Source organism: Hyperolius riggenbachi, chromosome 2, assembly GCF_040937935.1.
Source record: "Hyperolius riggenbachi isolate aHypRig1 chromosome 2, aHypRig1.pri, whole genome shotgun sequence".
In the NCBI taxonomy this organism is placed as follows: domain Eukaryota; kingdom Metazoa; phylum Chordata; class Amphibia; order Anura; family Hyperoliidae; genus Hyperolius; species Hyperolius riggenbachi.
In genome coordinates this window covers 215,909,731-215,928,421 of record NC_090647.1, presented here as the reverse complement: position 1 = coordinate 215,928,421, position 18,691 = coordinate 215,909,731, and the positions used below count along the sequence as shown (strand labels likewise).

Genomic DNA, 18,691 nt, shown 5'->3' with positions numbered 1-18,691 from the left:
AAAAACATACATTCAAATGAGGTGTTAAATTAACAACTACTTTTCAGCTAATGTAATATTGTTAACAGTGTTCACCCTTTAATTCACATAACCTACCTCTTGATGAGTCTTGCTGTTGGATTGATTTACACTTTAGGTTCTTTAAAAGCTGCATGGACTTCCCTGCCATGATGATCTGCTTCAGGACAGGCCTCAGGAAAGAGACCATTGTGTGCTGCCTGCTTGCTGGGGCCTGGTCACTGCCTGAGCTGGCACTGGCATTGTCACTCATTTTGTCTTCATTCTCGGCAGTCTTCTCTGATATACTGTATAATGTGTAGGTGGCATACCAGAAGTCACGATGATTAACAGGAACATCCTTATTACTGCACAAAGAAGACCAGACATATTGAAAAAGCAAAAATACAGCCAATATCTAAATGTAAACCATTTTTTCCCCCAAGTTTTGGATAAAATGTAGAAGGGATAGAATTTGTCAGGTTGTTACAGCTGCCTGTGTCAGGACTGGAGAAATCTACCTTCACCCCCTTGGTCCAATAATTATTCAGGCTCTATGGAAATCATAGCAGTCACCAGGCCAGGAAATAAAGAAAAGTAATAAAACTGGTAATCACTGCAAACTATTTTTTATTATTATTATTGTGGCTATTCCTGTTGTGAGCTATAATTCACAGTCAGGAAAAAGTGAAGAATCTACTCATACAGGTGGTTACAGATTGCCCAGCAAGCTCATGGTGCACCAAAACTCACAGGAGCGCTGAAAGAGACCAAAAAGCCTCCTTACTAAAATGCTATTAGTTTGGCACTGTAAATTTACAAAATTCTGTTTCTCTCTCCCCCGTCGCCTAGGCAATGTATCACCTCAGATTTAAAGAAACCTTGCAGACACAAAACAGTGATTAACCTCCCTGGCGGTAAAAAAACTCCGCCAGGGGGCAGCGCAGCACCTTTTTAAAATTTTTTTTTTTTTTTAAAGCATGTAGCTAGCCTAGCGCTAGCTACATGCTTCCCCCCTCCCACCCCTCCGATCGCCGCCGGCGCTTTTGCCCTGCAGGGAATCCCGTTCTGAACGGGATTCCCTGTATGGGCTTCCCGTCGCCATGGCGACGATCGCGATGACGTCACCGACGTCATCACGTCGGCGGGTGCTCCGATCCACGCCTTAGCGCTGCCTGGCACTGATTGGCCAGGCAGCGCAAGGGGCCTGGGGGGGAGTGGGGGGGGGGGGGGAATAGCAGCGAATCAGCGGTGGGCGACGGCGATCAGACCAAACACACAGCTAGCAAAGTGCTAGCTGCATGTTTGAAAAAAAAATTATGTATATCGGCCCAGCAGGGCCTGAGCGGTACCCTCCGGCGGCTTACCCAGTGTCCAGCACGGGGTTACCGCTAAGGAGGTTAAAGTGTACCTGAGACCAAAGAGGTCTCAGGTTTTACACTTACCTGGAGCTTCCTCCAGCCCCCTTGAGCCCGTTGGTCCCTAGCCATCTTCCCAGGCTGCTCCCGCCTCCCACTGGGCAGCCCAGTTTTCTGGCCGAGTCACGCTTCGTTGTGCATTCATGGCCCGGTCACGCTCCCATGGTCGGAAGCGTTCTGAGCATTCGCAGGAACTACTGTCCAGGCGCAGAACGCTCCAAGCAGCGGGAGCGCAAACAGTCAGACTGAGCATGTGCGATAGAGCTCAACAAAAGCTTGACTCTCCCACAGTACCGGGCAGCCCAGCAGGAGACAAGAGTGGCCCAGGGTTTCTTTTAAGTCTTTCTGCTGACATACTGAAGGACAACGAACAGGAGACTTAAGGTCCGTACACACGCCGGACTGCAGGCAACGATGTGTCCGTCGTCACCTCCCGCTGGGTGGGAGTTCCAGCGACAGTCCCGCGTGTGTACAGTCTGTCTGCAGACTGATACGGCTGTTTCTGAGCGATCTGCCGGGCGGATCACTCAGAATCAGCCGTATCAGTCCGCCGACAGGCTATACACACGCCGGACTGTCTGCTGAAAACCCGCCCAGCGGGAGGTGACGACGGACCCGTCGTTGCCTGCGGTCCGGCGTGTGTACGGACCTTTAAAATTGCTGTGAATTATATCTATGCTGTGCATAGTCCTGACATCCCAAGTAAGATGGCAGGTCCCATATAGAAAGCAACAACGGGAAAAAAAGAAATAACAGTAGAAACATACTGATATTACTATGTCACTTTGAGCTTCAAATTAAGCAGCTTTTATGTGACTTATGACATAAATAAAAGGTATGTTTTTGGCTACTCACTGACAGGTGAGGACTACTGACAAGACTGAGCAGCTGTCCTCACACTGAGTTATTAAATGAGAATCAATACACACCACACCTTGACATTCTTGGGGAACTAGAAAGCAGACAGACATTCTCTGCCAAGCTCGATTCCCCCATGTTAAAGAGACACTGTAACATGAAAAAGTTCCCCTGGGGGGTACTCATCTCGGGAGGGGAAGCCTCAGGGTCCCAATGAGGCTTCCCACGCCGTCCTCTGTCCTACAGGGGTCTCGCTGCAGCCCTCCAAACAGCGGCCCAACAGATCCGACAGCCTGTTCAATATTTACCTTTCCAGGCTCCAGCGGGGGCGCTGTTGCGGCTTTCGGCTCCGAAGTAGACGGAAATACCCGATCTCAGTCGGGTCCGCTCTACTGCGCAGGTGCCGGAGACTTGCGCCTGCGCAGTAGAGCAGACCCGACGGCGATCGGGTATTTCCGCCTGTTTCGGAGCCGAGAGCCACCACAGCACCTGCGCAGGAGTCAGGAAGGTAAATATTTACATGGCCGCTGTTCGGAGGGCTGCAGCGAAACCCCCGAGGGACGGAGGACGGCGTGGGAAGCCTCATTGGGACCCTGAGGCTTCCCCCTCCCAAGGTGAGTACCCCCCAGGGGAACTTTTTCATGTTACAAGTTTTCTTTAAGGCACAAGCTGTCATTTTAAACAGCAAAAGCATTCACTCCGTACTTGTAAACTAAAAAAAAAAAAAAAACTAAAAATTACAAAATAGAAAAAACAAAACAAACAAAAAGAATAGAGAAGCTGAAAAATACCAGACATGCCAAGCCTGCATTCAACTCTATACCTACCGCTGAATAATGAATTCCTTTGCTGGGTCAAAGAGATGTCCATGAACAATCCATTTATCAACTATTTCTAAATATGGTCTCACCGTTTCCACCCATAGGAAAAATAACAGAGAAACCTAAAAGTAAACAATTACATATAAAATAAAAGCTGCTTAGAAACACAAAAACATTTAGGCAAATTAAAAATAAATTGTTAATTTTCACTTAAATATATAAGCTACTGGTGTTATAATTTGCTCAACATCAACATCCAGGCACAAATGCTTTTCTAGCACTCAGTGGCAGAAATTGTTATTACCTGTGTACAAGCTATTTGGTGCTTGTCAATAAATCCCTTTTAAAGGGAACCTGAATTGAGAGGAATATGGAGGCTGCCATCTTCATTCTCAAACAATGAAAGTTTAAAGCAAACCCTTGACTTTAAAAAAAAGGTAGATATTTACTCAAGTAGAGGGAAGCCCTGGATGCTCCAGAGACTTTGCATGTCCTCTTTGACCTCACCACTGGTTGCCAGGACCCCCTACTTGTTTGCGACTGAGCACCCCTTCGTGTAAGAGCACAGTCGTCATGTGCATACATGAACGGCTTCATGCTACTCGCCGAAGCAGACTGTACTACAGCATGCACAGTACGGTCCAACTTGTACATGGGGGGTAGAGGGTAGTGTGGCTTCCAGAACATATCCCACAAGCTCTTGTTGGATATGTTCAGAGGGGCCCTGCGAAAGGACAAGTGGGCTTACTTCAGGTTCCCTTTAAAGAGAATCTGTACTGTAAAATTCTTACAACAAAAAGAATACCATTCTATTCATTATGTTCTCCTGGGCCCCCCTGTGCCGTTTCTGCCTCTCCCTGCTGCAATCCTGGCTTGTAATTGCCATTTTTATCCAGTGTATACAAACAAAAGACATAGCAAGTAATACACTGAGAGTAGCTCAGTGTGTGAGTCATACAGAGCTTGGAGGGGGCATGGAGAGGGTGTGTATAGCTTCTATCCAATCACAAGCAGTACAGCACATTCCAGCCTGACTGCCTCAGCCCGACAGAGCCGACAGAGGAGAGAAGATTAGATCATATAACAGAGATAATACAGCCACTGTGCAATTAGAAAAGGCTGCAGTAAAACAGAGCACATTAGAACAGGCATAGGAACTTATAGGATAGAAGAAATGAGGAGGAAAATTTTGTTACAGAGTCTCTAAGTAAATGGGTTACAAATGCCATAGTGTAATTGTCTTGGAGTTTAAAGGGAACCCGAGGTGAGAATAATATGGAGGCTGCCATATTTATTTCCTTTTAAGCAATACCAGTTGCCTGGCTGCCCTGCTGGTCCTCTGCCTCTAATACTTTCAACCCTCGACCCTGAACAAGCATGCAGCAGGTCGGGGGTTTCTGACAATATTGTCAGAACTGACAAGGATTAGCTGCATGCTTGTTTCTGGTGTAATTCAGTTCACTACTGCAGCCAAATAGATCAGTAGGACTGCCAGGCAACTAGTATTGTTTAAAAGGAAATAAATATGGCAGCCTCCATATCACTCTCACCTCCGGTTCACTTTAACCCTCCTGGCGGTCTATTAAAAACCGCCAGGGGTCAGCGCAGCAGTTTTTTTTTTTATATAATCATGTAGCGAGCCTAGGGCTCGGCGATCTGCGATCAGGGAATCCCGTTCAAAGAACGGGATTTCCTGGAGCGTGATGACGTCATCGTGAGTCCCGATCCACCCCTCAGCGCTGGCTGGCGCTGATAGGCCAGGCTGGGGGGGCGGCAGATATAGGCGAATCGGCGCGGAGCGGCGGCGATTGGTGTGCACACGCAGCTAGCAAAGTGCTAGCTGCGTGTAGCGAAAAAAAAAAATTATGCAAATCGGCCCAGTAGTGCCTGAGAAATCCTCCTGTGCGGCCAGGAAGGTTAAGCATGTGCCACACATCTTGTCTGAACATGCAAGACAAACTGCAGCCCCTTCTATTCTCGCCGTCAATGTATTATACAACAGGATTTTTAACTGAAGAAGCTTCATTTGAAACTAAGACCTATTCATTCATATTTTAAAAGTGTGCATATCTAGGCCTGTGCATTGAATTGAACTTTAACCTCCCTGGCGGTATATTAAAAACCGCCAGGGGGCAGCGCTGCCTTTTTTTGTGTTTTTTTTAATCATGTAGCGAGCCCAGGGCTCGCTACATGATAGCCGCTGCTCAGCGGCATCCCCCCAGCCCCGCCGATCGCCTCCGGCGATAGGCGATCAGGAAATCCCGTTCAAAGAACGGGATTTCCTGGAGGGCTTCCCCCGTCGCCATGGCGACGGGGCGGGATGACGTCACCGACGTCTAAGGGAGTCCCGATCCACCCCTTAGCGCTGCCTGGCGCTGATAGGCCAGGCAGCGCAGGGGTCTAGGGGGGGGCTCTACGGCGGCGCGGATAGCGGCGATCGAGCGCGGGGCGGCGGCGATCAGTGTGCTGGCGCAGCTAGCAAAGTGCTAGCTGCGTCCAGCAAGAAAAAAAATTACGGAGATCGGCCCAGCAGGGCCTGAGAAAACCTCCTGCGCGGCTTACCCCGAACGAGTGAGATGTTTAGCTATGGAGAAGGCAGGCTCTAGATCCCATAAAGTCCTCCCAATCCTCTCTACGTCCCCTCTTTCCACTGCCGGGGCCTTGTGAAGTTCAACCAGCTTGGTCGAATGGCTCCTTCGCCCTCCATGGGGACAAGTACTTCCAAAGATGAGGTATATCTCTACTGCACGCACACATGCGCAGTATGGATGTGCCTGTTTTAAGAAGCACTCTGGGACGCAAGTACTTCCAAAGCCTGCCAAGGATTTAAGAAGGTACAGAATGGAACGAGGGGACAGAAAAACTCTGTGGGATTCAGCCACTCCTTCCTGTACGCATTTTTTTTTTTTTTTTTTTTTTTGCAGCTAGCTTCAGTATTGCTTTTAGCTTTTAGGCAGGTTTTACACCTGTTTGCAATGCGACGTGGTGTAAGCACTGCACTGAGCCTTCATATGACTCTGTGCAATGCCGTGGCAGCGAGGTTATATGCATAGTCACCCCCCCCCCCGGCTTGTGATGTACTCCCTTATGGGCAGGAAGTATGTCACTGGGATTCCCGTCAGTCTGTGCATGTGCGTCGCACCACACTCCCGTCGTTCACACTAGCTGCATCGCCCATTGACTTCCATTGCTCCATAAACCATGCGGTAGGCACGGCTCATACGGTAACACAATGCAGACTTTGTGCCAGGAATACGGCAACTTTGATACTTCCAGCGCACCGTGTCGCATCGCGTGAAGTGTGCAAGTCTATGTAGACTTGCACAGCCCTTGCGGCGGGGATGCAGTGGGGAAGCATAACGCAGGGCTACACAGCTCGCAAGTGTAAAAGGGGCCTCAGTAACACTACTGCCTTTAATACCTGATCTTTGTAAAAATGTCTTTGCATTCCCAGGTGAGTAAATTCTTATTGTGTAAGGCTGTGTGCCGGTCAACAATATGCTGCTGTGACAGAACTATAGCTTTCAGTTTGCCAGAACTATGAAAGCCAACACTTGTTTTTTCACAGCAGCAAAGAAATTGCCCTGCAATACCAAATAACTAGTACTTTTGCATATTCAAATTAAAAAGAAACTGTAGTAAAAATAGCAAAATGAATAAAATTGCTTAATTTTTACAAAATTAATTTTTAGATTATTTAGTCAGTGTTAGCCTCTTGTAAAATCTTCCCTCTCCCTGATCACTGGTGGTGGTATCCTTAGATATTCTTATCCTTATTCTTATTATTAGATATTCTATCCTTAGAACTGGCATGTGGTCTGTGCTAAATGTTCTTTACTGAGAGTTCTATGCCCAGAGGGAGATGCAGCTTGCTTGGCAGTTGATGAGACGCTCTCACAACATTACTGGTATCCGGAGGAACTTCAGCAATTCCAGTGCTGATAACTTTGTGCAGGACTTTGAGTTGTGCCAACCAAGGAGCGAGCTTCTCAACAACCCAGAGGGAGATGCAGCTTGCTTGGCAGTTGGAAAAGCCGTTATTTCCCACACAAAGCATCCTGCACAGACACAGTACTCAGAAATCTTTCTCCCGGCGACAGGCGCATGATCGAGGATGCGTGCAACCAGGGCACAGTGGCTACAGACTGGTCAGTCAGTGAAAGACGGAACTTAAAACACTGCGTGGGACCCGAGGATCGGTGAGTGACGGTGCGGGCACTGGACGTCTGCAGGGGGCTGGTAGAAGTCCCAGGTAAGGTTTACACTTAGGGCCGGTTTCCACTACATGCAGATTGGATGCAGAATTGATGCAGAAAAACTGACTCCAATGAATGCCTATGGGAAAATCTGCATCAGAAAAATCACGTTTAGTGGAAACAAGCCCATAGGCATTCATTGGAGTCAGTTTTTCTGCATCCAATCTGCGTGTAGTGGAAACAGGCCCTTAGGCCACGTTCACATTACAAACGCAGACGGCCACGCATGCAGAACGCAACGCGTACGAACGCAAGCCATCCGCGTTTGTATGCGTTGCGTGGCTGATCCCATCACTGAAAAGTGAATGGGACAGCCACGTGTTTTGGGAAAAAATGTGTGCAGCATGCGTTCCCGGACCGCACAGGTCCGGAAGCATGCAGTGTGAACATCAGACAGTGCACTCTATGCACTGTCTGATGTCGTGCGTGTCGGCCACCTGCACGCGTTTCCAAAACGCGGCTGGAAACGCGTGCAGTGTGAACGGGGCCTTAAAGGGAAGGTCCAAGCAAAAAAAAAAAAAAAAAAAAAAAAAAAAATGAGTTTCACTTACCTGTGGCTTCTACCAGCCCCATGCAGCCATCCTGTGCCCTCGTAGTCACTCACTGTTGCTCCAGTCCCCCGCTGGCAGCTTTCTGACCTCGGAGGTCAGGGCCACATTGCATACATTTTTACGCATTCCAGCTAGTGCAGGAACAAAAATTTACGCGTTGCACTACTAATGGGTAAAAATGTATGTGTTAATGTCCCTGCACTAGCGGGAATGTGTAAAAATGTACGCAATTTGGCCCTGACCTCCGAGGTCAGAAAGCTGCCAGCGGGGGACTGGAGCAGCAGTGAGTGACTACGAGGACACAGGATGGCTGCATGGGGCTGGTAGAAGCCCTAGGTAAGTGAAACTCGTTTTTTTTTTTTTTGCTTGGACCTTCCCTTTAATCAGTTGCTCTCAGTTATAACTGAAAGGGCAACTAATTTTCAAAGTAATGCCCATGTTTTCTATGGCACAGTTCACGCGTCTTAACAGAAATCTTTTTCACAATGCACTGCTATGGAGAAGAAAAACAAAAAACGTGTACCAACTGATTAAGTGTAAACAGGGCCTAAGTGAAAAGTTTGGTTTAGGTTTCTTCTATCTTTGCCTGAACAGCAACTATAGTCACATAACTCACATGAGAAGTTAGTTACCTACCGTTTCTTCAGAAGCTTCTCCCACATTATCATACTCCAGTATAGCTTTATATAAGGTATTAAGTAGATGAGACGCTCTCACAACATTTCTGGTATCCGGAGGAACTTCAGCAATTCCAGTGCTGAAAACTTTGTGCAGGACTTTGAGTTGTGCCAACCGAGGAGCGAGCTTCTCAACAACCATTGCCAGCGTGACCGTTTCATCTGAGTGGATAAGTGGTCAGATAACGGTTATAGTGAACACAGTTATACATAAATAATCAGAATGAAAAAAAAAAGTAAGAACTGTGTTTTACCTTTATTAATTATGCACTTCTCGATCTCTGTCAGCTCTGCTTTAAAGCTCATGAAGTATTTATACAAAGCCCACATGAAGGCTTGGTATGTTCGGAATGGAGCTTCAGCACCTTTCTTAGGAGTTGTAAGGGTTCCTGGCAACGGATTCTCACAACAGTGACCCGTCACTTCATCCATAAACTTCTGCAGCCGGAATACCACTTGTCCATATGCTGCTATTTGCTCAAGCACAGACCTAAGGCAGTTCTGAAAAGGAGGAGAAACGCTAGGAATATTTTGATATAAATATGCATGTGTTAAATACATTTGGGGTACCTGGAATCGGAGTTGGTGGTCTCATAAACTGAGGAGTCGGGAGTCGGATGATTTTTGTACCAAATACACAGCCCCGGTAAGTATTAGACTAAGGAGTCTAAGTGGAGGAGTCGGAGCAATTTTGGGTACCTGGAGTCGGTGGTTTCATAAACTGAGGAGTCAGAGTTGGAATGGGATGATTTTTGTATTGACTCCACAGCCCTGGTCATGACCATGGTCCTGACAGTTTTCCGTCTGTGAACCTCATTGCACTGTGGGAAATGGCAGCTTTTTCCAAATATCAAGCAATATCTTCCTCTGTGCATAGAACTCTCAGTAAGGAACATTTCATACAGATCACCTGGCAGAACTAAAGATGTCACCACCAGTGATACATTTCAGAATATAAATCAGGAAGAGTAAAGATTTTACAAAAGGGCAAAAACTGACAATCTACAGATGAATATTGTAAACTATAAGCAATTTTATTATGTTTTTTTCACTACAGTTCCTCTGGTGTACCTGAACACATGTGGCATGCCAAGACAAATATGGTTATATATAGTACCAAGCCAAGTTAGATATTGTCTCTCAGAGCTTTAATCGTGCAAATGAAGGACTTGAACTGCAGCCAAATGTAGCCCTGGGCTCTCTTGAAAAGTAAACAGAAAGAAAATACTTTTTCTGGCTGTGCACACGATGCTGACAGCAAGAGTGTCCTCAAGCTCCCAAGCTAATCATTTCTTTTTGTTATGAGCTGATGGCACCAAGTCAAATTGATATGGCTGGTGTGCACTCAGTCAAAATGTAACCCCTTACAATAAACTAATAGGAGATACCAGAACAGTTGTACATGTCATTGCTACTACACATAGAATTATCTGTTGCGTTTATTTTCAGTTTAGGTTTTGCTATATGTGCCTACTGGAGAGGCTTTCCCTCATTTTCTGACCAGAGAAACTGCAGAAAGATAAAGAGAACTTCTCCAAAGGCAATGGAAAACCAGGTTTAACAATGGTCACTGTAACAACTATCTTGTATGGATATCTATCCCCAACTGTAAAAGTTTAGCATTTACTTCAATTCTCATGGGGACAGCAGAAGAAATTCTGTTACATAGGAACACAAACAATAACAAACATGCAAGATTGGAACGCTTACGCATGCAATCCAAAATTTCAGGTTTTCCTTTGATTGGTCACTTTAATCTTTAGAGGACTTGCATTAAGAATTGAATCCAAAAACATAACAACAAAAGTTGTTTAGGTGATACCTAAACAACTTTTGTTGTTATGTCTTTGGATTCTCTTCATGACTAATACCGGACCACACGCAACTAAGAATTGAATGTCAAGTCTCAAGAAAAGAGCTTTCAATAAAAGTTCTGTACTATATTTCTCTTCTCCGATGTTGAAATTCAAAAGAAACCTAACTGGTAAAGCATTGTTTAAATTAGCTGTACTGTATGGGAAAAATAAGAGAACGGGTTAACATACATGTGTCACATGCGATACAACGATGTCATTCCTCACAGTGACCTTCCCATCACTTAACTGAAAGATGAAGAGCTTTTTAACACCGGAAAGTAACCTAAAAACATACAGAAAATTATGGAGGGAAAAAAAATATGAACCACACTAAGAAAGAAGAGACATTTTAGATAAAAGTTGATATACAGTGAGTCAAAATGTCAGCTGGAAATATAATATAATTTATTTCTAGCTTCATTTTCTTACAAAGCCATGTTAGCAGACCATTGGGGGGGGGGGCACAAGCCGGTGTGCACTCTCTAGCTCCACCCCTCAATGCATGCACAAGCATAATACCCCATTACGCAGCGCAGCATAGTGCCGGAGTGGATCACAAGCTAAATCTAACAATGGATCAGAAAGAGTATGTGGAAATAATGGAACTCCTACACTTTATTTTTCCAGAAGTATTATCTAATGTAAGTTGCATGCCAATAGCAAGTACGCTAGTAGGACAGGAAATTGTATGTACAGCTTAAAGAGACACTGAAGGGAAAAAAAATTATGATATAATGATTTGTATGTGTAGTACAGCTAAGAAATAAAACCAGGGCTGTGGAGTCGGTACAAAAATCCACCGACTCCGACTCCTCAGGTTAGCATTCCACTGACTCAGACTCCTCTAATTTGCATATTACAATCTTGTTGATTGAGAGTATGTAACATGAAATGCATCTCTTAACTGCCAACGCTTAGGAATGCTCTTCCTCTATAACACATTCTTCATGCACAATCTGAACATGGATCAGGCCCTAGGCAATGCAACTGTGGGTACATAGAGTGATGTGCAGGTACTCTGCAGGAGAATGAGGAGATTCTTCCTCTATTACACATTCTTCAGGTACAATTTGAACCAGGTTTATGGGTGATAGACAACACCTCTGTGTTCAATGTGTACAACATTCTCAGTGGATTCCCTGCAGCTCTGTGGGGAGTGCATATGTAAAGTATAGTACTACTGTGTAACAAAGTAAACCTGAGACAGATGAAATTAAAGTTTCATACATACATGGGGCTTCCTCTAGCCCCCTTCAGGCTAATCAGTCCCTCGCTGTCCTCCCCCAAAACCTGGATCTTCTGCACACGCACACACTCTGCCACTGGGAGATTACTACACCTGTGCAGCACTATTGCGCAGGTGCAGAATGCTCCTGGCTGTGGGAGAGGCACGCAGCTGGACTGCGCTGACTGGCTGAATTACCGAGACTCATAGCAGAAAAATCCAGGTGGCAAGGAGGACAGCGAGGGAATGATTAGCCTGAAGGGGGCTGGAGGAAGCCCCAGGTATGTATAAAACTTTTCTTTTCATCCATCTCAGGTACCCTTTAATTCGTAGTCATCAAACCAAATTTTATTAACATATCAAATTATTTGATTTCATCAGCAAAGGGAGTGCATACATTTGCATAAACCCGCATCAGCGCAGAATTATTTCCAGCTCATTGACCATCTCTATTAGTGACACAGCTACACATCAGGCTTTATTCTTACAGCAGAGATGTTATTTAGTATATATAAAAGAGATTTCTGTGCACACATATATACTGTACAGTCACAATCAGATATGTATATCTGACTTTAAAAATACGGGGACTGCTTTATTGAAGCAGCATAAGTAACTATTTTTTGACTGGTTTATTTCATTTCTGTGGACTAAGCACGGCTATTACTGTATGTATAAATTATTTATGATGACTATTATCTGAGAAATAGAACATTTTATCATATTTTCTATTTTAATTATAGTTTAAATTCATTAGGAGTCTTAGTATTTTTTCCCGACTCCAGGTACCCAAAAATTGCTCTGACTCTGACCCCACAGCCCTGAATAATTAGGAGCAGAGACGCAAGTCTAATATTGCTTCAAGTACAGGAAGAGTTAAGAAACTCCAGTTATCTATGCAAAAGAGACATTGAGCTCCATGACTTTCAAAGTCGCAGAGAGCTCTGTCTTCTGAAGCTTGTTATCTCAACTGTCAGTCACTGTATTTTATTTTTCTCTCCAGAGGACAGGTGAATAGTTCACTGGCCTGCTCTGTAAAATCATTTAGAATGCTGAGTAGTGTACTGGAGGGCTTGACCTGATATGAAAAGATGTGGCATCCCAAGACACTGGGTTTCCTTGGAGTTGACTAAGGAGGATCTTTTTCAAAATACATGAATGAAATGGGGGGGGGGGGGGGGGGGCGAGGAGATGACATGCCATACCTAACCAGGACACACAAAGTTTGTGCCCAACTGACGTTGAGTTATAGGTTTAAAAAGTATTGTTCCTTAATTGCTATATTTCTTATGCATAATAAAATCCACAGTAGCTGATCAAATCAGGATTTTAGCATTAAGCCTTTTCTTATCTTTGGTGTATCTATTTCTTATTTACTGCAATGGAGCTGCGTCTCCTAGTGTCTCACATTTTTGGAAGATCACCTTTGTTCAAATGTATGCTTTCCTGAAACTTGAAATGCTAAATTGTATTAAGATATTAATATAACACTAAAATAAAGAATTAAAAAAAAAAAAATGCTGAGTAGTGTGTAAACTGCAAATATTACAGAATGATGCAATGTTATAAAAAAACACTATGACGGAACATAAAAATGAGAATATTTTCTTTGCTACTAATGTTCTAGTAAATATCCGTACTACACAACCAATTCATCATAATTTTTTTTGTTTTTCGCTTCAGTGTCTTTTCCTTAATAACCCCTACTGAGGATACTCAGCAGTTACTTGCTTTAAAAACAACCGTTTCTCAACTTACTCACCAGAGTGTCTCTCGAATCACTTGCGTTTCAGTAACAAATGTTTTTTCATCAGGCGTGTAGAGTGGATCAGTGGTGTACAAATGTTGATCCCTAAAACAGAAATATGGCAAGTACATCAACACTGCATTACAACTGAGATCTATAAGTTTATGTGAGGCATCATTTAATATACTTAATAGCTGACATCATTGAAAATGTAACTCAGATTGAAAATATAAAAAAAACACACCCCTTTTCCATTTAACCTCTTCCACCAGGGGGTAATTGAAAGCTACCGCCGATCGTGCCACTCTCCTGTCGCTGCAGGTCACTTGCTGTGCCATCGCTATGACAGCCGAGCTCCATGAGCCAGTCAGGAGACGACTTCATTGGCTCCCGACCTTGTAAGCCAATCTGATTGTGTGTATCTTTTGAAATGCCCCTTGTCGCTTGGCCTATGTGGGCCAAAACAACACAAAAGGTTGAAGGATAGAGGTAGTTCACATACGTAAGCAATTCGGACCAGGGATTCCTCTCAAGCTGCATCACAACATTTTTCTACCTTGAAAGATGGCCTCGATTCACTAAGCTTATCTCCTGTCTTTAATAACGTTTTTAGAGTTATCACAATGGTGATGAGGCATGTCGTATTCAGGAAACATTTTACCTCAGAGTTAAAGACATGCTGTTTATTAACTGCATGTGAAAATAACTACAGAGAAGGTAACTTAACTACAGAGGAGGTAAATTAACTACAGAGGAGGTAAATTAACTACAGAGGAGGTAAATTAACTACAGAGGAGGTAAATTAACTACAGAGGAGGTAAATTAACTACAGAGGAGGTAAATTAACTACAGAGGAGGTAAATTAACTACAGAGGAGGTAACTTAAGGAATGAAGACTAAAACGGAAAACCGAGAGCCCAATATAGTGTAGTATGTTAGGGAAGTAAGATAAATTGATAAAGTGAGAATGATTATACTCACAAACATGGGTTACCGTCCAGGTAACCACTATAAAAGGCAGGTGAGGAGATAAAGCCTGTCCTCACTCAGGGCTAAGAAGTCGCTCTCTGTAGAGGTGAGAAAAAGGAGATAGCACTCCCATCCACCAGGAGTGGACGCAATGTATTTTTGTGTTTTGTACAGAGGCGCCAGCAGGATAAAAATTCATAAAACTTTAAAAGTGCTAGGAGGAAGTGGTGGGCTTGCCTCCAAAAAGCAGACCAGACGTCCTGTTTTTATATAAATAAGCACATTTATTATACGATACCCCAAAGGAAATGCAACGTGTTTCGCAGGTCAAGCCCGCTTCATCAGGCAAATAAGGGTTTAACAGGGAATCTGTAGTATTAGGAATAGCGCCTCAGTGTGAAGGAATGAAGAGATAAAATAACTCACTGTGTGGAGGTAAGTTTTCTCTTGCCTTATCTCCAGCATGATCTTAGTGAATTGAGGCCACTGTGTCACAGTTACAAATCTTAGATGGGGTTCCACATGATTGCAGAGGTCCACGTGATAGAGGGAGAGAGTTATTAGGATGTGAGGCTAGTTGGATTAAAAATATTTGAAAGTTACCGGTAATGGGGGTTTGAATCGTGATTATGACCTTGGTTTCTGTAATTTGCTCATTCTGCTTTTGCTCTTTTAGCATGTCCTTTCAAATTGAGGGCTGTTCCAATTCAGTTGTGAGGAAAGTGGCACATTTACACTTTTGTATTTTCATATGACTAATTAATACTAATGTTATTATATTATTGGGCTTTCCTTACTTCCTTACTTTCATGGGGGTGGTGGACAGAGAGGTTGATGGTGTAAGGGATATACAGCACTAGATTTTTCAGTCTTAGAGGTCATTGAGCGGTTATTCATACATGCCATAGTGTTAGAAAATGTTTAGGTGCAACATTAGACGTTGCAGTGGGATGTTGCCTCTTCAGCATGTGCGACACTGGGTTGTCCTTAATGCAATTGTCAATGGCCTCAATTCACTAAGATCATGCTGGAGATAATAAGGCAAGAGAAAACTTACCTCCACACAGTGAGAGAGTTAGCTCATCTCTTCATTCTTTACGTTACCTCTTCTGTAGTTAATTTACCTCCTCTGTAGTTATTTTCACACGCAGTTAATGAACAGCCTGTCTTTAACTCTGGAGTTATTTTAAGGATTAAAGAGTTAACTTAAAGACAGAAGAGTTAACTTTAGGTTTGCCTGAAGTAAAATGTTTCCTGAATACTACATGCCTTATCCCCATGGTAACAACTCTAGAAGAGTTATTAAAGACAGGAGATAAGCTTAGTGAATTGAGGCCAATCCTTATAGTCTACTGACTTCTTTGTTTGCTTTTATATTACACTGGTGTTTCGTTTCCATGGGGACAGATCCACCCACCAGTGAGTGTCATTCGATGCAGTGCTACACGCCGGAGTTCTGCCCATTTGTGGGCAATCTGATGGTTGTTCTCCCTGCTTTCTGTTTATTTGGCTAGCGTGGCACGGATGCGCACTGGTGATGCAGAGGAAAATGAAAGAAGACATGCCAGCTTCAGTCTACAGCCAGATGGCTGCTATTGGTCTCTGCTGCTCCTCTGTCTCCCAGCAGGTCTGCTCTCGCTGGGCTGTCTTCCCATTGGTAAAGTACATACTTCAAGCTGATTGCTGAGTCAATTAGCTGTTTCTATATAACCTGCTTGGTCCTGATTCATTTACACTTAGGGCTCGTTTCCACGAGTGCGGCGTGCGTCTGCGAGACGCGCGCCGGCACTGGATTCGCAGGCGAATCCCATGAGCCGAGCCATGCACTGCTATGGGAATCGCAGCCTCCCGAGCAAATTCTGCGGGGGGTTCCGGCCAAATCACTAGGGCAAGCGATTCGGCCGGCGGCGCCATTCTCCTCTATGGCAGAGTTTCCCCGTGCGATTCATGTGCGGGGAAACCCTGCGGAATCGCGGCAGTTTCCGCACTAGAGGAAACGGGCCCTTAGTGGCAGCTATACAGCTTTAATAAAGGACTATCTGAAAAAGCAAGCTGTCAGCTGCAACAATTTGTTTGATGGAGTGTTGAGGTTAATAAAAGAGCCTTTAAATACAGCAGAACTGACCACTTCTCTACTTGTCCCCTAGGATTACACCTCTGCTGGATGTTACACTAATCCTCCGCGCCCCTTCTTTTTAGGCTCCCAGCTAGGAAGGTTCCGATTTGAGTGTGAGGTTGTAAAACACAAATGTGGCATGCAAATGTCAGCTTTCTTTCAGTAAAAAAAGACTCTAGATTTATAGATCACTAGGATTGACTTGCTAGAATTGAAAATGGCCATTAAATTAATGTATATTTGAGTGCCTGTATTTCTGTACAAATAGGGAAGAAAGTTAAACTTTGAATAGCGGTAAGTAAAATGTTGCATACCAAACAGCTGCCAGATTAGAATGCAAATGTATACTGTTTGAAAACCGACTAGTCCTGGATGTCCAATACTGATGAACAACATGCTGTTCCAGCCAAGTACGGGCATCTGGTTCACCAACTGCAATAAAAGAGTTCATAATCAGATTCCTATTCTGTAGCAAAAACACATGGCATTCTTAATGGCAAGATTGCATATCTGGTTACTATGAAAGAATCTGGTCTTCTAATTAGAAATATTTTAACTCATAATGCTAGTGAAGTGTCATGAACTTCAAAGAGAAAATTTCACTTTTTCTAAAATTTGCCATAACGTTTGAAGGTGAAGAAGGCTTTTTGCACCTGTCTTCCCATTTTCATCATCTGCAGCTAGCTAAGCATTTCCTAAACAGAACACGGAGTGAGTACTCCTCATGTGACAATGTCCCCAAATTCCCAACTTAGCTTCCTAGGGCAAGACTTATTTCACTAGCTTGGCCAATCTACTTACTGGCAGTTAACTGGAAACTCCAGTCTTTAAAACGATATATTTTTTGTGCATATAAGAGCAACGTAATCCTGCTGTAATCATGTTTTTTTTTTTGTTTTTTTTTTAATAATCCACAAATTATTTAGAGCTGAATTGAAAGCCTTGAGTTCTTCTGGACAAAAGTGGAAATTCTCTCTAACAAAGAGCCCAATTAAGTTTTTCCTCCTGATTTTAATCTCTTACTCTCTTGCTGTGGGTTTCTATAAAGGGAAACGTGATGTGCTAGATTAACAAGACATGGTACCCTTAAAAGGTCATTGTAAATCCAACCAGGACTGTGGAGTCGGTACAAAAATCATCTGACTCTGACTCCTCAGTTTATGAACTCTACTCCGACTCCAGGAACCCAAAATTGCTCCGACTCCAGCTCCACAGCCCTTTGCAGGGCTATGGAGTGGGCACAAAAATCTTCCGACTCCAACTCCGGCGTTTATGAAACAACCGGCCCTGACTCCAGGTACCCAAAAATTGCTCCAACTCCAAAGCCCTGAATCCAAAAAAATAATAATTTATGATATTCGACGTGTACAACTTATTTGATTTAACTTTATGTTATTAGTAACCATTTTTTTCAGCTTACAGTTTTACCTGATACCTGATCCCCTAACAGAGAGATATGAACACTTGGCCAAGTCAGGCAGCCCTAATGGTGGGTGCATTGCACCTGAATGTCTGATGACTTTCAAGGTCTTTGTGCATCTTTACCTTTCCATGACACTACAGGGGGAGCACTTTTCTTGTCAGCATCATCCTGTGGTGTTCTGTCAACTTGGATTCCAGAGTCCTCCCTGCTAAGTGTTTCCTCATCTTCCTCACTCATATCAGACCATTCCTGAAAGAGTAATAAATGAATACACCAACATCTGGCCACATTGCAGGCCACTTTATTTCAAGGATTTAAGTAAAACATGAATTTGAAAAGATGCTGAATTTACTACATTTAATGAATACTTTTCTGCTTTCCTAGCACTGGAAATAGGGGCGTAGCAATAGGGGGTGCAGAGGTAACCACCGCATTGGGTCCCTTGGGCCAGAGGGGCCCCGAAGAGCCCTCCCTCAACTATAGTATTAGCTGTCTATTGGTCCTGTGCTGGTAATAATCACTTCTATAGATACTTTGAATAGTGGTGATCACTAACAAACTGTTCCCCATCCTCTTCTTGCACCTCTGGCATTGCGGTGGTCCTTGGCAGGTTTTGGTGCGCCGTATCAATTGTTATGTATAAAGTGCTTGGGGGCCCCATTGTAAAACTTGCATTGGGGCCCACAGCTCCTTAGCTACGCCACTGACTGGAAAACTGCTACATCTTATAGTAATGAAAATTATGTGCATGTTCCTGTTCCAGCCCCTACATTGTGT

The 18,691-nt window shown here is 43.9% G+C and overlaps 1 protein-coding gene across 3 annotated transcripts in view; it reads right to left on the bottom strand.

Moving 5' to 3' along the window:
• TUBGCP5 (tubulin gamma complex component 5) overlaps positions 1-18,691 on the bottom strand; it is a 53,665-nt gene that overhangs the window by 23,212 nt on the left and 11,762 nt on the right. For 2 of the 3 annotated variants that reach the window (XM_068268125.1, XM_068268124.1), the window contains exons 6-13: positions 18,037-18,163; positions 16,806-16,923; positions 13,422-13,511; positions 10,624-10,717; positions 8,833-9,079; positions 8,538-8,740; positions 3,101-3,216; positions 97-365 (exon numbers count right to left, since the gene is read on the bottom strand). In XM_068268125.1, the coding sequence (XP_068124226.1) occupies positions 97-365; positions 3,101-3,216; positions 8,538-8,740; positions 8,833-9,079; positions 10,624-10,717; positions 13,422-13,511; positions 16,806-16,923; positions 18,037-18,163 (1,264 nt within the window). The remainder of the gene's footprint in view (positions 1-96; positions 366-3,100; positions 3,217-8,537; positions 8,741-8,832; positions 9,080-10,623; positions 10,718-13,421; positions 13,512-16,805; positions 16,924-18,036; positions 18,164-18,691) is intronic. The other variant, XM_068268126.1, reaches the window with a different exon arrangement.